Raw genomic sequence first — 20,676 nt, 5'->3', positions numbered from 1 at the left:
AAGATCAACCGTCGTGTAGTGACTTATAGCGTCAGATATGTGTAGTCGGCATATGTTTTTAGCGATGGATTGTAAGACGCTAAAAGGGCTTTTAGCGACTGACAGTAAGTTGCAGATTTTGGGTTGTGGTGTAGTGAATACAATCATTTGAATATGAGAAATAACATAAACAGAAGAGAGTAATACAACTTGAGAAGAGAAGAGAAAAAACATAAACAGAAGAAACAATCATACGGGTTTCTTCTGTTTAACACCCATATGTTTATCAAGTTGAGAAGAAATCCATATGACATTTTAACCTAATATGAGAAACAAAAACAGTATATATTTTGCCTAATAAATATATCTACAGAAACAGCCTAATATGACATCAGTGAGTACCGTCAATTATTTGATTGGAGGTTCCAATGCAAAACAAGGGTGCTACACGAAGTAATTGAACAAAAAACACAAGATATCTGCATGCAAACAGAAAAAGAAGCACACTATTTTACAACTAAACACAATCAGGAAACAGAAAAAAACATATATGTACTTAATAGTTAGTTAGCTATTTATTAGCTAGCTAATTTCACTAGCATTTTTTAGCCAACTAATTATTAGTTGTAGGGCATTCAAACAACACCTAAATAAAACTACAAGCACGGCGAGACTACATAGATTGTTAAGTAATCTAAAAGCTCAGATTCAGCATTTGGCGAAATGTCTAGAACAGCAGACTCATCTAGAGCATCAAAATGAAGAGAAGTGGTGCAAAGCTGAAAACATACTGTCTAAAAAGCATCTGAAAGAAGTTGAAATCAAAGGTTCAGATAGAAAGCAAACTTTCAAAACCTCAGAAGGCTTTCATATCGGTTGCATGCTTCCTCAATATAAAGGCACATGATTATGAATTGCTATCCTGAACCATTTGCAGGTATTACGATGAAGGCAGGTCAGTAGCAACTATCACTACTTCAGTTCACATACAAACTTTCCTAAACAATAAAACTCCATTAGAACATTCTACAAGTACTGGATTACTGGAAATTGTTTAAACCAAGAGTCAGAGTTAAAAGTACTAACTTCGATTCAACTCCAATTTAGGGGCTGAAGCATGAGTCACTCTCTGAGAGCAAAATTCTCGTCCTTATCAAGGACCTATATATCACAGCTCCAAATTTTCTTGAGTTGACACACACCATGTTATACAATTTTACACGCTAGAATGCTAACATATGCAGATAGAACCTAGCCATAAAAATATAATAAGAAAAAATGCCAAGAAAAAAAGGGCTTCGAAGAGTGATAACAAAGTTTTATCCTATAGCCTCGACCACAGAGCCCTTATCGTCATCCATTCCTAGCTGACAAGTGACGACCTCACCTCACCCCGAAGACGGCGAGGATGGGAATGCGTCCTTGACGGCGGAGGCGGTGGTGAGGTAGTTGAGCGTGTTGCGCAGCGTGTCCCGCTCCCTGCGCAGCCTAGCGGCGGTGTCCTCGAGCTCGAGAAGCGCCTGCTGCTCGCGGGGTGCGCCCTCGAAGGTGTTGCCGACATAGAAGGAGAAGGGGGTGAGGAACAGGCCCCTGCGCAAGTCCTCGACCTCCTTCTCGGGCTTACCGTTGAGGCGGTTGGTGATGTGTATGACATCCCGCATGAGGGCCTCGACGTCGGTGGCCAACGCCTCGGCGTCCTCCTCGTGTGCCGGGGGCTTGGCGGGCGGGCGGTCCTCGAGCCAGTGCACGGCGGCGACGAGGTAGGGCTTGGTGCGCACGACGCGGGCGACGCGGAACCTCTGCTGGCCCTTGCAGATGAGGAAGAACCAGTCATCGGCGAAGCGCTCGTGCTTGACGACCTCCCCCACGCAGCCGACCTCGGCGGCGGACCCCGAGTTGCCCTCCGACGACGAGTTCTGCGAGCGACGAGAGAGGCGAGAGAGAAGACGTCAATTGAGGCAAACCCTAACCAAAGTCGGGCCAGGCCGCACTGAGAACCTCGAAACCTCACGTTTGTACTCAGCCAGGCCCAAATTTGTTTCTGGCTCGCCTCAGCCAGGCTGCCGAGCTGGGCCAGTCAACCAAACAAATCTACACTGTACCAAACGGGCCTGGTTGTGGGTTGGACCAGGCAACCAAACACATCCGTAGCAATCCAATGAACTGAAGGGGTGATAAAAGATGGCTAGTGTAGGCTAAGTGCCTGAACTAGGATAGAAAGAACTCTAGATATAGGTAATGACTTAACTTGATAATAAAACTGGATTTTTAAGGATCCAATGTTAGTAAGCTTTTATGCAAACAAAGTCTTTGATTATTGATTAGCTTTACCTTGAATCACATAAGCCAGCATATCCTTGAGAAGTCTTTTTCCTTTGTCGGGTAATACTTGCGAATGTATACTCCGTACCTAGGGTTTTCAAACAAATAATGTTATAGGTGATGAAATAGTCGAGTTTTGCTGTTTCTGCTCGAAAGTGGTGCCGAAGCAGGAGAACAATCAGTAAACTTGTTGGTGGGAGGATGTTTTACCTCCCTGATATGTAATAATAAGTTATGCACTTAGACACTCGGTGTTGTAATAAGTACTCTCTCTATATTTTATATGAATGTAAATTATGTTATTGTAATCCTTCCGCTTATTCTTACTCCGATTATGTGTGTAATGTCTACTTGATGGGTGAAGCGCTCTTGGCTGATATGATGATGATACAGATGACCGAACTTGTCGAGTGATTATGCGCATCTACATGGTTGTCCGAGGTCCTTAGGACAAGAATATTTGTAGGTGGGCCTAATACCTTGGGAGGTTATGTGACAGCTGGTATCGAAGCAAAGCCCGTCTCTTCGGACATTACTTATTTCTTCAAAAGAATTTTTAAATACTTACCTTAAAATATTCTTTCATTCTTATCTTACCACTTTCTAGTAGTCAATTTTTAAAGTCGGGTAACAGAGTGCTAAATAAAAGTTATATGTAGGAAATAGGGGATCAATGAAAAGTTGATCCCATGATTATTAGGTTATGCATGCATCATGATTAAACTACACTAAATAATTTTTTCCCTCTTATCGAGATATGGCGCAAACCAAGACCACTCAACGCAAATCAACCGGACCACATGGTGTACCCCGGCACCAGCTGGCCTCTAGGCATGAAGGAAGCAGCCGTGGAAGCAACGACCCTATCGGGGATTTGGAGACCAGAGTGGAGCGACTCAGGTCTGAGCTACGCAATGGGTGTAGGGAGCGTGCGCGCGATTGCTGCCACATTGCTGAACTATCAGCATAAGGGTAGAGTTTAACATGTTTTGGACATTGTTTGATCCCAAACCTAAATAACTAGCTTCGTAGGGTATGATTGCCTAACCCTAATAATAGAGTACTAACCCAGGAAACCCTAGTGACTAGTGTGTACCATGAAGGAAGGTTGTATTCAAGATACAACTTAGTGTGTTTCTATTATAACTACATATTCATAGCATCACATAAGCATTCATGTATATGTATTGTTATGTATAGAAAACGAAGAAGAAGTGGTAGTCAAAGAAGAAGTTGCCCCACAAGCTGAAATTCACCTGTCGAGATCAACTTCTATTTTGACATCTGCGGGACAGACCCAGTGCCTCCTACAACACAAGGAAAGCCACGATGCATTCACCCCTTTCCTTGTTGTTTAAACTCTTTACCACTTGAGATGATGCATTAGGTGATAGGAGTTGTATGCTAAACAATTGCTGCATTTCCTTCCTTGGAACTGATTACCATTCCTTGAAACCTATTTTACTTAAAAGTTTTCTGATGCTTAGTCTTGCCTTAGAAAACAAAATGTTTTGTTTTAAACAAAGATGATGCTTCATATGGGATGGGAAGTTTTCAAAGAAAAGACTTGATGGTGAATCCATCATGGCTATGATGGGTTCAACATCTGAAAAGATGTACCTCTGTCAGGTACCAAATTTTGGGTTGTAAATGATAAAGGCGAGATCGAGCGGGTGACTTGCACGACAAGAAGTCTCGGTGTAGTGTCTCCGTCTGAGTCAATTAAGGTCTGTGTCGATGTAGGCTTGATGATCGAGGACCTCTTAACTAGCCACATGCCTCGTCATGTTTAAGCTTTGCTTCGGTCGGACCAATACCAGAAAGGCCACCATGCAATGGGAGTGGTGAGATGGCGAGAGTAGCATGTACCCTCCGTGGCAAGAGGCTGGACGGTGGTGTATCTGTGCTCTCGGTTAGCGTGAACCCGTTCTGGTCTTGAGAAACCCGGTGGCGAGTTGACATATGCAAGGGTTAAGTGCTACATATGTCGTGTGGTTGGAGATCCCCAGCTGGGTATTAATCGATTTGGATCGCCGTTACTTCTCGGACATGAAGACTTGGTCACTGACTTACACGTAGCAATCCAATGAACTGAAGGGGTGATAAAAGATGGCTAGTGTATGCTAAGTGCCTGAACTAGGATAGAAAGAACTCTAGATACAGGTAATGACTTAACCTGATAATAAAACTGGATTTTTAAGGATCCAATGTTAGTAAGCTTTTCTGCAAACAGAGTCTTTGATTATTGATCAGCTTTACCTTGAATCACATAAGCCATCATATCCTTGAGAAGTCTTTTTCCTTTGTCGGGTAATACCTGCAAAAGTTTACTTCGTACCTAGGGTTTTCAAACAAATAATGTTATAGGTGATGAAACAACTGAGTTTTGTTGTTTCTGCTCGAAGGTGGTGCCGAAGCAGGAGAAAAATCAGTAAACTTGTTGGTGGGAGGATGTTTTACCTCCCTGATATGTAATAATAAGTTATGCACTCAGACACTCGATGTTGTAATAAGTACTCTCTCTATATTTTATATGAATGTAAATTATGTTATTGTAATCCTTCCCCTTATTCTTACTCCGATTATGTGTGTAATGTCTGCTTGATGGGTGAAGCGCTCTTGGCTGATATGATGATGATACAGATGATCGAACTTGTCGAGTGATTATGCGCATCTACATGGTTGTCCGAGGTCCTTAGGACAAGAACATCTATAGGTGGGCCTAAAACCTTAGGAGGTTCTGTGACAGCTGGTATCGGAGCGAAGCCTGTCTCTTCGAACATTACTTATTACTTCAAAAGAATTTTTAAATACTTACCTTAAAATATTCTTTCATTCTTATCTTACCACTTTCTAGTAGTCACTTTTTAAAGTCGGGTAACAGAGTGCTAAATAAAAGGTATATGTAGGAAATAGGGGATCAATGAAAAGTTGATCCCATGATTATTAGGTTATGCATGCATCATGATTAAACTACACTAAATAATTTTTTCCCTCTTATCGAGATATGGCACAAACCAAGACCACTCAGCGCAAATCAACCGGACCACATGGTGTACCCCGGCACCAGCTGGCCTCTAGGCATGAAGGAAGCAGCAGTGGAAGCAACAACCCTATCGGGGATTTGGAGACCAGAGTGGAGCGACTCAGGTCTGAGCTACGCAACGGGTGTAGGGAGCATGCGCGCGATAGCTGCCACATTGCTGAACTATCAGCAGAAGTTACTCGCCTGCAGCAAGAAATCACGAAACACGATATGGCCATTGAATGGGTCGTAAACTCACGCTCTTTCGCTTGGGATTGTGAAGCCAAAGCTCTAGCTCGAGTAGCAGAACTTAGCGCATCCCTGGAAAACCTGCAAGCGTACTGCAACACCCTACATGAAGAGGTGCATGTGTTGTATGATCAGTTGCACCCGAACGTGCCACCAGAAGTTGTAGCAATGGGAGCTGGACCATCTGGAACAGCAAATTGAGGATCTTATGGGGAGCTAGACCTTTTTGGGGCCCCTCCTTCCATGAACCTTGCAGATGAACGGTCTCCTGAAGCGGGCAGTGGAGCAGCTAAGGATGAAGAGGATTAGAGTAGTATAGTTTAAGTAATGTACTTATGTATCATAAATAAGGAAGCTTGAGTTGTATACTGAGTATGTGTAATCATTACTGTTCCGCAATGTAATAAAGGTGGTGTGTTGGCATGTAATAATTCAGGATGTTTTCTTCCTCAGATGTCATCGCGAACTCGTGCTCATGATGGGGTGGGTACATCCTGCAGCGGGGAGGACACTCCCAATCCACCACCTGTACCTCCTACCCTGGCCGAGGCTATCGCTGCCTTGGTCAACGCTACCACCAACAACACGTGCTTCCTGCGTGAAATGGTGGGAAATCAATTTCAACAACACGGAGGAAGAGGTCAACCTCAGGGACCATGAGACACCACATATCTGGAGCTCTCCGAGACCCGTCCACCACTCTTTGTCAAGGCGGAGGAACCCTTGGAAACTGATGAATGGGTGCGAGTGATGGAACAAAAGTTTAGGCTCATCCGATGCACTGAGATATGGAAGCCCATATTTGTCGCTCAACAATTAAGAGGCCCCGCCAGCACCTAGTGGGCAAACTTTTCCTCCTTTCAACCTATGGGACACCAGCTCACGTGGGAAGAGTTCAAACTAGCATTTAGGGAACTTTATGTTCTGGAAGGAGTGCTACAGATGAGGCTGGAAGAATTCATACGTTTGAAGCAAGGGGGAGATTCTGTGATGCAGTATCTCAACAAATTTAATCATCTCTCCCAATACGCCATCGATCAAGTGGACACAAACTTGAAAAAGAAGAATTGCTTCATGAGGGGACTAAATGATAGACTCCAGCGTAAGATGGCTACGTGTCTGGACCTTACATATAGCAGGGCTGTCAGCACAACACTGTCAGTTGAAGCCAAAAATGCAGGCAAGGAAAGTCAAAAGGATATGCGGGTGAAAGATCAACTCAGGGACCTAAAAAGAGGACAAGGTTAGTAATCTGACCTTTCAATTCCAATCATTCTTCTCCTCGTCCGCCAACATATCCCTTCAGACAACCCATGTTCATTCGTCCCACTCCTGCCCCCGCCTAGACAAATCAGCCGAGTGCCCCTGGCGCTCGTTTCCCTGCCCTTTCCAGTTCCTCGAGTTGTTGCTTCAGTTGTGGCAAGTCCAGACATTTCATCAAAGACTACCCCTACCCGAAGCAGAACAAATCCAACTTTCCACAGACTTTCGAGAACACAAATCAAGGAAAGGGAAACCCGACGAATCCACGAGCGAGCAAAAATCTGAAGAAAACTGGGCGAGTCTATTATACCCAGGTGGCTACTACACCAGAAGGCGAACCGGTGATGATGGGTACGTTCCTCGTTGCCAACCACCCAGCAGTTATCCTTTTTGATTCTGGTGCATCACATACCATTATGATCAAGACTTTTGTGGATAAGCATTGCATACTTAGCACTGAATCAAGGGAGGGATTTGTTATCCACTCACCTGGGGGTCAGATATTTACAAAGGAAGTAGTCTTCCATGTACCCGTAACCTTGGCCGGACGAGAATTCCCTACCAACATTATTGTTATAAATGGACAAGATATAGATGTGATTCTGGGAATGAACTTGTTAGCCCAGAATAAGGCAATCATCAATGCGGACCAAAGGACCATTAAATTGAGTTATGGTCATGAAGAAGTCCAATTGTCCATCCCTATAACTGTCCCAATCAAAGCATCTGGACATGTTTTTGAGGCCATAGTACAAGAACTCAAGGATGTTCCTGTTGTATGTGAATTTCTAGATGTATTTCCCGAAGACTTGCCCGGATTGCCTTTGGAAAGGGATGTGGAATTTGTGATCGAGTTGAAGCTCGGTACGACTCCTATTTCCAGAAGATCGTACCGTATGCCACCTAATGAACTGGCAGAACTCAAGACACAACTACAAGACTTGTTGGAGAAAGGGTTCATTAGGCCAAGTTCATCGCCGTGGGGTTGTCCAGCAATCTTCGTTAAGAAGAAGGATCAAACTCTTCGAATGTGCGTGGACTATAGACCCCTCAATGAAGTCACTATCAAGAACAAGTATCCTCTCCCTCGGATTGATATTTTATTTGATCAACTCACTGGAGCCTGAGAGTGTTTTCTAAAATTGATCTCAGATCGAGCTATCATCAGGTCCGTATTCGACCCGAGGATATACCCAAGACCGCATTCACCACGCGGTATGGATTATTTGAATATTTGGTCATGTCTTTTGGATTAACCAATGCTCCAGCCCACTTCACCTACTTGATGAATTCGATATTCATGCCCGAGTTAGACAAGTTTGTGGTGGTCTTTATTAACGATATTCTGATCTATTCTAAGAATGAGAAGGAGCATGCAAAACACCTGTGGATCGTGTTAACGCGCTTAAGGGGACATCAACTGTATGCCAAATTCAGCAAATGTGCGTTCTGGTTGGAGGAAATCCAGTTTCTTGGACATGTTTTGTCTGCAAAAGGGATTGTGGTTGATCCCAGCAAAGTCAAGGATATTCTGGAATGGAACTCACCTACTACAGTACATCAAGTTCGGAGTTTCCTTTGACTGGCTGGTTATTACCGCAGATTTATTCTGGACTTCCCCCAAAATTGTTAAACCCATTATTGGGTTATTGAAGAATGATACTAAGTTTGATTGGTCCTCGAAATGCAACGAAGCCTTTGAGCAAATGAAAGTGTTGTTGACCACTACACCGGTTTTAGCTCAACCGGATATTGAAAAGCCTTTTGATGTGTATTGTGATGCGTCAGGCAGTGGACTTGGATGTGTCTTGATGGAAGAAGGATGAGTGATACCTATGCTTCAAGGCAGTTGCGCCGGCATGAAGAACATTATCCAACTCATGATCTAGAACTAGCTGCAGTGGTTCATGCCCTTAAGATTTGGCATCATTATCTGTTGGGGAATATATGTGATTTGTACACGGATCTCAAAAGTTTGAAGTATATCTTTACCCAGTCAGAACTAAACATGAGACAAAGAAGGTGGCTTGAGCTAATCATAGATTATGACTTGGAAATTCATTATCACCCAGGAAAAGCTAATGTGGTGGCAGATGCTTTAAGTCGCAAGGCTTCTTGTCATTGTCTTACAATAAGAACACCTGACACCACTTTATGTCAAGAAATGGAGAAGTTAAATCTAGGGATAGTGCAAAAAGGAACTTTGACGAATTTGAAGCTTGAGTCAGTTCTTCTACAAAGAATTATTGATGCTCAAAGAACAGATAAGGGTATGAAGTATATTCATGAGAAAATGAAGGCCGACAAGTCAAATTGCTTCCGGAAAGATTATCAGGGAGTAATATGGTTTAAAGATTGCATAGTAGTGCCAAAAGATGTTGAAGGCCGCCAACAAATCTTGGACAAAGCTCATCTTAGTCGATATTCCATTCATCCTAGAAGCACTAAGATGTATCAAGACGTGAAGCAACATTATTGGTGGACTAAAATGAAGATTGAAATCGCACGTTATGTGGCAAAGTGTGACACTTGCAGACGGGTCAAAGCGATATATATGAAGGCTGCTGGACCATTGCAATCTCTACCAATCCCAACCTAGAAATGGGAAGATATTAGTATGGATTTCATTGTGGGATTACCTAGGACAACTACAGGATTTGACTCTATCTGGGTCATAATTGACCGGCTTACAAAGACAACTCATTTTCTACCAGTCAAAACATATTACCCGGTCATTACTTATGCTCAGATATATGTGGCTCGTATTCTCAGTTTACATGGAATCCCAGAGATGATAGTGTCGGACTGGGGACCACAATTTGTATCCAAGTTTTGGGAGGAGTTGCACAAATCCTTGGGTACTAAATTACTCCACAGTTCGGCTTATCATCCTCAGACAAGTGGGCAAACTGAGAGAGTAAATCAGATACTTGAAGATATGCTACGAGCATGTGTCCTGTAATTTCCACAGAAATGGGATGATTGTCTACCATTGGCAGAATTTTCTTATAATAATAGCTATCAAGAAAGCATTAAGATGGCACCGTTTGAAGCACTGTACGGACGACGATGCCGAACACCCTTAAATTGGTCTGAACCGGGAGAACGATGGTTTTTCAGGCCTGACTTGGTTAAAGAAACGGAGGAAAAAGTTCAACGGAAAAGACACAACTTGAAAGAAGCTCAAGCTCGACAGAAAAACTATGCGGACAAGCGACGCCGACCTTTGGTCTTTCAAGTTAACGATTATGTATACCTGAAAGTATCACCGATGAAGGGTGTTAACCAGTTCGGGGTAAAAGGAAAGTTGGCACCCCGATATATTGGCCCATTTCCCATTCTTGAACAATGCAGACCAGTGGCGTACAGACTTCAACTACCCGAATCATTATTTGCGGTGCATAATGTGTTCCATGTATCCTAGTTAAAGAAATGCCTTCGGATTCCTGATCGAACCATAGATGTGGTGGATGTTACTTTGGAACCAGACTTGACTTATGCGGAACATCCCATTCGAGTTCTAGATCAAAAGGACAGAATCACTCGAAAAAGGACTCTCAAGTTCTATAAGGTACAATGGAACCAACACTGAAGACGAAGCTACCCGGGAAACTCAAGATTTCTTAGAGAAAAATTTTCCTAGGTTTTTAGCTTCATGTAACCTGTAAGATTTGTATATTTTATTGTAAAGCTGGAACAAGCCCCATACCACCCCCTGCTCTGTAAGATAAATAAGGAAATAAAGTTGTGACGTGTTTCCTTTTCCATTACTTACCCTACGACCTTAAATCTCGGGACGAGATTCTTTTATGGGGGGAAGGATGTAACACCCCTGGTGTTACCAAAACAAAAACTTGAGCATGGCATCATATGCATTGACATGTCATTATGTTTGTTATACTTAGAATGCATCCACTAGGTAAAACTTCAAAATCAGTGTGATGTGGTGATTTGAAGTGTTCTGAACCCTAGAGTAGGGTACTTAACCCTGGGTTTGGGGTATAGGGGTGAATGTGAGGCCAAATTGAGTATTACCTCAAAAGTTGTTGGAAATGTTGACAAGAGATTAAGTGTGATGGATTTGAGTGGCACAAAGACCCTAAAGTACCTCCAAAACCCTAAATGGAACCCTAGAAACCCTAATTTGTGCCCTATATGGTGATTTCAGTTTATATACACTTTTGGACCAAAGTGTATATAGAGAAGTGGTAGAATATCAAAAACTAAGTAACTTTTACATTGGAGGATTTTTCAAGTAATGTGGAACAAATTGGACTTAATTGCAAAAAGCCTCAAGAGCATCTATGTTGTTAACTCGGAAAAATCAGTGTAATTAGGCCAAGTTTGGGGCCTTGTATTTCTTAATCCATGAAGGTTTTGCTCTAGGTCAATACATCAAACTTATAGAGCTATGTTAGGGGTACAATTTTGATTAAGAGACTAAGCATTGATGCTGTATGAAAATGGGAGATAAATGGGCTTAAAGTCAGGCTCTCAGTCAACCCTGAAGCTGAATTATGACTGACAGTGAACTGGGACAAACTGTGAGAGCAATTTTGAGTAAGATGCATTGGATGTTTGATTAAGGTTTCTATAACAAAACCAAAGCTGGTTTATAGGAGAGCAACTTTGCTGCAGATGGATTAATGGGTTGTTGTATAGAAATTGGAGAACAAAGCCATCTAACTTGCTCTGGCAGACGCACTGATGGGTGTTCGCGATGGTACAGTAACTGAACAAGATCAGATTCAATGAACTTCGCCGCCAGAGATCTCCGTGCTGCGATCCGTGCTGTCTGCCACGATTCATGCTCAGCTCGGGTAGGATATTACCGAGGACGCAAAAAGATCGAAGGGGGAATGGATTGAGCCGGCTTCATCGTACCCACTTGCACCGGCGACGTGGCCGCTCGACCGTTGTCGTTGTGCCTCCACTTACCTCGGTCACGACACGCCTTAAGCTATTCTACCATGTCGTCACGGGTTGTGTAGGATAACCAAGTGACAGTTGTAACCTTTTGCCCGGTGAACGCCACGGAAGTTCGCACCTGTGACTCACCCGTCTCTTCGGCCGCCAGCTTCCCTCTTCCAAATTCGGAGCCACCGCTCACGGATACTATAAATTTAGTGCACAACTAGCTCCACTAGATTGTTACGAAGCCAGAGCACCAACCCTCGTCGTCGATTAGCCACCATAGCCGGAGAATTTCTTGCTTCCACCAAATCGGCCGTCTGCGCCACCGTGTGTCACCCCACCGTGACCAGCCGCTCTTAGGTCCGCCCTCACCCTCCTTGTCCATGTTTCAGCACTCTCGCATGCTTGTGATGCTCGTTGACTCGACCAATTAAGCTATACCACGCTTGTAATACCCACTTTGTAAGAAAAATCTAGAAAGAGAAATTATATTACCCTATAGATATGTGTGTTATCTCTATTTATTATTTCATGTGTACATCTCACTTACACAAGAGAAAATAATAATAAATAACAAAGGACACAAAAAAAACATGCATCATGCTGGGATATTTTCTCTTATGTGCATTTTTGTGACAATATTACAGTAATGTGAAAAGAAATATGTTAAATATCCAAATGGGGAAATTAAATCCTAAAAGAAATTATAGAGTTTGGAAAAGAAGAAAGGAAATACTATGTGATTAAAAATGGTATAAAAATATATATATAAAGAATATATTACTTCCACATTAAGATTTGAATTTGTATAATTGACTCAAAGTTGAACCTCATAACAAGAATCAAATTCAAACTTGAGATTCAAACGAAAAGAAAATAAGAAATATATAAAAAAAAGAAAAGGAGTAAAACCCTAATTGGGCCACCAGGCGCCAATTCGGCCCACTTACCCCACTGCGCTGCCCATCCGCGCGCGCTTGCTTACCAGACACCGTCGCGTGGAGCCCACTGCACAGCCTCTGTCTACTCCTGCCGTTTGCACGTGCGTCGCTGTTCGTTGGGACCCACTGGTCAGCTCCACCATCTTCTTCATCCTCCCAAACCAAATGCGTAAATGGCGGGCGAGATCCGCTGCCTCGGCCTCGCTCGTTGGATGATGGATTCAAGCCCTCGTCAGCTCTATCCCCTCAAACCGGATCGCTCGCGCAACCCCTCGGCCAGGACTTCCGGTTCGTTGCAACGGCTCCCGGACTCCGCGTCCATGCCCAGGTCTCGGCCACAATCTCAAGCTCACCATAAACCCGCCGTGAACCTCGGAGTGGTCTGGTATGCTCCGGCCTATCCTCCATGCCCTACCCCCATATAAGGAGACCGCCGCGACCCTTTCCCTTGTCCCAGCTTTCTTCTCGCGCTCAAACAAACCCGGCCGGATTCGCCCTCGTCCGTCGCGGCGGACGCTGTCGCCATGACCGAAATCCATGCCGCGCCGTGGACAGGGCGTTCAGCACATCGAATTAAGGTATTAACGCTGCCCTTGCATTCGCTAACTCATGGGGATAGAGTAGAAGCAGGGAATTTGGTTACGGGGCCTCAAATCGGGCGCGCGCTGTGCTCCGGCGATGGTCCGCCATGTGCCCTGGGCGGCGCCACCGTAGCTCGACGTGGGTATTGGGGGAGGCACCTGGGCCGTTGATTCGTGGATGAACGGTCAGGATTAGAACGCCGAATACCCTTTCGCGTGCGTAAACCGTAGCCGTCGGATCCGATCGGGTGGATCTCAGTGAATCGGGCATAATAAAATCTGAACCGTTCCTTTCAAATCGTGGGGTTCGCGTTGCATTCCGATTCGTGCGGCCGCCGGATCTAATCGGGGCGCTCGATCTCGGATCCAACGGCCCATATCACACCATACCGCTTCGGCCGTGTGATTTTACTAAAGAGTCCCTGGGGTTTTGTGTTATGAACCCGCCGTCCACAGGGCATGGCGATGAGTCTTGGGAATTCTTTCACGTTAGTCCCTGCGCTTTCTGGGAATTGGGGCCTAGTCCAGACAGTGAGAAAACTTATAAAATAATTTAGAAAATAGATTTTTATGTGTAAAAATAATCCTAGAACTTGTTTAATCCATAGAAAATCCATTTTTAGTCCAAATTGATCCATTCCACTTTCTAAATTTTTGTAATTTTATTATCTATCACTTAGTGCCTCTGTTTTGGCATGTAAGGCTCATTTAAATTTATCTAATACTTAATCTTGTATTAAATACATAAAAGCTACAGAAATTCATAACTTGAAATATATAACTCCAAAATTAATGATTCCTGTTCCTATGATCTTATTTCAATATGTAGATTATTAATATGTGTTTTGCATATATGTTTGGTGTAATGTTAACTTTGCCTATACACTGTTTGTTTATATTACTACGTTTAGCAGTGAGGACACGTGTCATCTGAAGAGCAAGTTGGTACCTGGAATCTCAAGTCCCAGGCAAGTTGTGCCCTTGATCACCTCTTTTTACCCAGCCATGTTCTAATTAATCATAATGATCTGCATAGGTTAATTTTGATGGGACCCAATAGGTTACACTAGTTTGATTATCTTTATACCTTGTTACCACTGAACTTTTTGGGTAGTACTTGCTAGTGCTTTATGTGGTTTTGGGTATGAAGATACATTACTCATGATTATACTTTTGTTATCCGTTGTTATTTATCATTCATGATAAGATCATTATTTTAATTGGAACATGGAGCGACCACCCGGGAAAACAGTGCTACCACAAGGGTATAATGGGATGCCCTTGGCTGATTAATTAGGAAAGCTAGTGGAGGACTACCTTACCCGAAAGGGCAAGGGCAGTAGGGGAGTGGTCAGTGTAGGGAGGCCCTCGGGAGGATTTTTGCTGCGATGGCGGTCCTGCAAGGGAATTCCTGCATTGGAGCTTCCTATAAACTGTAGCGGGTTTTCTGAAGCTAGTGGAACTTTGTAAAGGCCTCGTAGTGTTACCCTGCCTCGCCTCCTCGGTAGAGGTGTATGGGAAGTCGCGATCCCTTGGCAGATGGGTAACATGACTTGTGGGTAAAGATGCGCCACCTCTGCAGAGTGTAAAACTGGTATACTAGCCGTGCTCACGGTCATGAGCAGCTCGGACCCTCACATGATTAAATTATGGAACTTAAACTCAATTTGTCATATGCATTGCATCGCAGGTGAGGTTGTTACTTTTGTTCTACTACTTAATTGGGCTGGTATTTATTTATACTTAGTAATTGCTAATAAAATTTTGACCAACTTTAAAAGCAATGCTCAGCTCTAACCATTCTCTTTGGTAAGCCTTACACTTCACGTGAGCTCCCACCTTTGGCGAGTTCATGCACATTATTCCCCACAACTTGTTGAGCGATGAACGTATGTGAGCTCACTCTTGCTGTCTCACACCCCCCCACAGGTCAAGAACAGGTACCACAGGATGAGGCGCTTGGAGGATGTCGTGATGTGTTCGTGAGAGGTCTAGGTCGTCGTCTCCCAGTCAACTTTGGGGTTGCTGGACCATTGTCTCCTTATAATGTAATTATTTATTTATTTTGTATAGAACTCCTATTATGTAGTAAAGATGTGACATTCGATCCTGTGCCATGATTCATCATATGTGTGAGACTTGGTCCCAGCACACCTGGTGATTATGTTCGCGCCCGGGCTTTGGTCCCCTAAAACCCGGGTGTGACAGAAGTGGTATCAGAGGAATGTTGACTGTAGGACGAAACCTAGATAGAACTGGACAACCAATATCTACTTATCTTTGCTACTCTGATCCTTTCTAAACTTATCTTAATCTTTTCTCATCTATTTCCGCTTTACTCTGATTATTCTTACCTTTTCATTCTAAAGACAAATGTGGATTTCACACTTTGAAATCCTGTGCCTAAAGTGACTTTAGGAACAGGAGACCTACTCTTAGGAAAAAAACAAAACTATTTTTTTGTATCTATATGCTTGAAATGCTTGTTCTTGTGATACTTGTTTGATTTGGATCTTTGATTGAGTGCGATGAGTTGTGGAGTAATGTCCACAATTACATCTGTATATACATATAGTAAAAAAATGTTAATAAAATAACTAGCCAACTTAGATTATCCCCCACTAAAATATATTAAGCTTAATAGATCCATCTTATCTTAAAAAAATACTCTATTACCTTAGTGGATTCATCTTATCTTGAAAAGATTTTATGTCATCCTAATAGATCTAACTCAACCAGTAGAGTCATGATGAATTACATAATCGGACTATCCAAACTTTTGACCAACATCATGTAGTCTATCTCATCCATATCTATCCTAACCATATGCCCCAACCTCGATGATATGCACTCACCGCGAATCAATGGGACCAAGATCGGAGGAGAAAAGACCAACCTCATCAAGGGAGGAGAGAAGTCAAACTCAATCTTCAGATGCATTACCACTTAACATGGAGTTCTTTCTCACCATAAACTTTCTTACCCTAGGCTATTCTTGCCCTAACATACCCATCTTTTGTAATAAAATGACTATACATATAGATACCCATGCTTTCATAATCACTTTCTAATTAACATGAAACTTCTTATTCTTAAACTAATTTAGAAGTTAAACGCTAAACTATAAATAAATATTTTTTTTACATCCCTTTCCTTACAAATCTCGAGGACGAGATTATTTTTAAGGGGGTAGGATTTGTAATACCCACTTTGTAAGAAAAATCTAGAAAGAGAAATTATATTACCCTATAGATATGTGTGCTATCTCTATTTATTATTTCATGTGTACATCTCACTTACACAAGAGAAAATAATAATAAATAACAAAGGACACAAAAAAAAAACATGCATCATGCTGGGATATTTTCTCTTATGTGCATTTTTGTGACAATATTACAGTAATGTGAAAAGAAATATGTTAAATATCCAAATGGGGAACTTAAATCCTAAAAGAAATTATAGAGTTTGGAAAAGAAGAAAGGAAATACTATGTGATTAAAATGGTATAAAAATATATATATAAAGAATATATTACTTCCACATTAAGATTTGAATTTGTATAATTGACTCAAAGTTGAACCTCATAACAAGAATCAAATTCAAACTTGAGATTCAAAAGAAAAGAAAATAAGAAATATATAAAAAAAGAAAAGGAGTAAAACCCTAATTGGGCCACCGGGCGCCAATTCGGCCCACTTACCCCACTGCGCTGCCCATCCGCGCGCGCTTGCTTACCAGACACCGTCGCGTGGAGCCCACTGCACAGCCTCTGTCTACTCCTGCCGTTTGCGCGTGCGTCGCTGTTCGTTGGGACCCACTGGTCAGCTCCACCATCTTCTTCATCCTCCCAAACCAAATGCGTAAATGGCGGGCGAGATCCGCTGCCTCGGCCTCGCTCGTTGGATGATGGATTCAAGCCCTCGTCAGCTCTATCCCCTCAAACCGGATCGCTCGCGCAACCCCTCGGCCGGGACTTCCGGTTCGTTGCAACGGCTCCCGGACTCCGCGTCCATGCCCAGGTCTCGGCCACAATCTCAAGCTCACCATAAACCCGCCGTGAACCTCGGAGTAGTCTGGTATGCTCCGGCCTATCCTCCATGCCCTACCCCCATATAAGGAGACCGCCGCGACCCTTTCCCTTGTCCCAGCTTTCTTCTCGCGCTCAAACAAACCCGGCCGGATTCGCCCTCGTCCGTCGCGGCGGACGCTGTCGCCATGACCGAAATCCATGCCGCGCCGTGGACAGGGCGTTCAGCACATCGAATTAAGGTATTAACGCTGCCCTTGCATTCGCTAACTCATGGGGATAGAGTAGAAGCAGGGAATTTGGTTACGGGGCCTCAAATCGGGCGCACGCTGTGCTCCGGCGATGGTCCGCCATGTGCCCTGGGCGGTGCCACCGTAGCTCGACGTGGGTATTGGGGGAGGCACCTGGGCCGTTGATTCGTGGATGAACGGTCAGGATTAGAACGCCGAATACCCTTTCGCGTGCGTAAACCGTAGCCGTCGGATCCGATCGGGTGGATCTCAGTGAATCGGGCATAATAAAATCTGAACCGTTCCGTTCAAATCGTGGGGTTCGCGTTGCATTCCGATTCGTGCGGCCGCCGGATCTAATCGGGGCGCTCGATCTCGGATCCAACGGCCCATATCACACCATACCGCTTCGGCCGTGTGATTTTACTAAAGAGTCCCTGGGGTTTTGTGTTATGAACCCGCCGTCCACAGGGCATGGCGATGAGTCTTGGGAATTCTTTCACGTTAGTCCCTGCGCTTTCTGGGAATTGGGGCCTAGTCCAGACAGTGAGAAAACTTATAAAATAATTTAGAAAATAGATTTTTATGTGTAAAAATAATCCTAGAACTTGTTTAATCCATAGAAAATCCATTTTTAGTCCAAATTGATCCATTCCACTTTCTAAATTTTTGTAATTTTATTATCTATCACTTAGTGCCTCTGTTTTGGCATGTAAGGCTCATTTAAATTTATCTAATACTTAATCTTGTATTAAATACATAAAAGCTACAGAAATTCATAACTTGAAATATATAACTCCAAAATTAATGATTCCTGTTCCTATGATCTTATTTCAATATGTAGATTATTAATATGTGTTTTGCATATATGTTTGGTGTAATGTTAACTTTGCCTATACACTGTTTGTTTATATTACTACGTTTAGCAGTGAGGACACGTGTCATCTGAAGAGCAAGTTGGTACCTGGAATCTCAAGTCCCAGGCAAGTTGTGCCCTTGATCACCTCTTTTTACCCAGCCATGTTCTAATTAATCATAATGATCTGCATAGGTTAATTTTGATGGGACCCAATAGGTTACCCTAGTTTGATTATCTTTATACCTTGTTACCACTGAACTTTTTGGGTAGTACTTGCTAGTGCTTTATGTGGTTTTGGGTATGAAGATACATTACTCATGATTATACTTTTGTTATCCGTTGTTATTTATCGTTCATGATAAGATCATTATGTTAATTGGAACATGGAGCGACCACCCGGGAAAACAGTGCTACCACAAGGGTATAATGGGACGCCCTTGGCTGATTAATTAGGAAAGCTAGTGGAGGACTACCTTACCCGAAAGGGGCAAGGGCAGTAGGGGAGTGGTCAGTGTAGGGAGGCCCTCGGGAGGATTTTTGCTGCGATGGCGGTCCTGCAAGGGAATTCCTGCATTGGAGCTTCCTATAAACTATAGCGGGTTTTCTGAAGCTAGTGGAACTTTGTAAAGGCCTCGTAGTGTTACCCTGCCTCGCCTCCTCGGTAGAGGTGTATGGGAAGTCGCGATCCCTTGGCAGATGGGTAACATGACTTGTGGGTAAAGATGTGCCACCTCTGCAGAGTGTAAAACTGGTATACTAGCCGTGCTCACGGTCATGAGCAGCTCGGACCCTCACATGATTAAATTATGGAACTTAAACTCAATTTGTCATATGCATTGCATCGCAGGTGAGGTTGTTACTTTTGTTCTACTACTTAATTGGGTTGGTATTTATTTATACTTAGTAATTGCTAATAAAATTTTGACCAACTTTAAAAGCAATGCTCAGCTCTAACCATTCTCTTTGGTAAGCCTTACACTTCACGTGAGCTCCCACCTTTGGCGAGTTCATGCACATTATTCCCCACAACTTGTTGAGCGATGAACGTATGTGAGCTCACTCTTGCTGTCTCACACCCCCCCACAGGTCAAGAACAGGTACCGCAGGATGAGGCGCTTGGAGGATGTCGTGATGTGTTCGTGAGAGGTCTAGGTCGTCGTCTCCCATTCAACTTTGGGGTTGCTGGACCGTTGTCTCCTTATAATGTAATTATTTATTTATTTTGTATAGAACTCCTGTTATGTAGTAAAGATGTGACATTCGATCCTGTGCCATGATTCATCATATGTGTGAGACTTGGTCCCAGCACACCTGGTGATTATGTTCGCGCCCGGGCTTTGGTCCCCTAAAACCCGGGTGTGACAACGCTAGATCCCTAAGAATGCGTCGGGATTGTCTCAAGCTCCGCGGGTGTGCGTGGACTGAGCTCTAGAGTTGCGTTCTGGTTAAATTAGTGATTCCCAGTGGATCATCAAGGTTAGAATTAGGCGTATACCATATTAGAGCACGGGTTGTTGGGTATTGCGGCCGGTACAAGTTCGCCGGAGCGTACACGCCGCCGTCCATGGTCGGGGACCTGATCTTGCGAAGAAAAGAAAAGGGAGGGGCCTCGGTGCACATGTCAGAGACACAGTTGAATAGGGAATATGATTCTTTAATGGTTTTTCGAATAGTTGGGGTCCTCTATGTAATTTGGCCAGCGCGGGTGCGCGAGGGCGCTTTTCGCCTGATCGTGGGCCGGATCGTGCTAGTTTCAGCCCAGTACTATTCATTCTTTTCCTTTTTCCTTTTTTTGCCAAACTTAGAAATTTATAGGAAATTCTAGAAAAGGGGTAAAGTTATAGGACCAATTTTGCTAGACTCCTAAATTCACCTAGTAATTCATAAAAATAGTTCCAAGATTTTTAGTCCAAGCCTGGAATTATTTGGCATTTTAAGATGCCTAAACCTGGCCTTTTAGAATTTTAAAATTAATTTGGTAGCTCCAAAAATAATAAAACTTTTTGGGTAAGCCTAGTTTGATGATTAAAGCCTTTGGGTAGAGTTTGACATGTTTTGGACATTGTTTGCTCCCAAACCTAAAACACTACCTTCCTAGGGTATGATTGCCTAACCCTAATAGAGTACTAACCCAAAAAACCCTAGTGACTAGTGTGTACCATGAAGGAAGGTTGTATTCAAGATACAACTTAGTATGTTTATATTATAACTGCATATTCATAGCATCACATAAGCATTCATGTATATGTATTGTTATGTATAGAAAACAAAGAAGAAGTGGTAGTC

At 43.2% G+C, this 20,676-nt stretch overlaps 1 protein-coding gene across 1 annotated transcript; it reads right to left on the bottom strand.

The window, feature by feature from the left end:
- Window positions 1-1,097: 1,097 nt before the first annotated feature.
- Window positions 1,098-17,504, bottom strand: LOC103639888 (uncharacterized). The gene is made up of 2 exons (XM_008662573.3): window positions 17,319-17,504; window positions 1,098-1,895 (listed from the first exon to the last, which is right to left on the bottom strand). Exons 1-2 carry the CDS (start codon window positions 17,502-17,504, stop codon window positions 1,368-1,370), a joined length of 714 nt encoding a protein of 237 aa, XP_008660795.1. The 3' UTR covers window positions 1,098-1,367.
- Window positions 17,505-20,676: the final 3,172 nt, after the last annotated feature.

Source organism: Zea mays, chromosome 9, assembly GCF_902167145.1.
Source record: "Zea mays cultivar B73 chromosome 9, Zm-B73-REFERENCE-NAM-5.0, whole genome shotgun sequence".
NCBI lineage: Eukaryota > Viridiplantae > Streptophyta > Magnoliopsida > Poales > Poaceae > Zea > Zea mays.
Note: the sequence above shows the minus strand (reverse complement) of the source record. Positions and strands in the feature narration are given on the sequence as shown.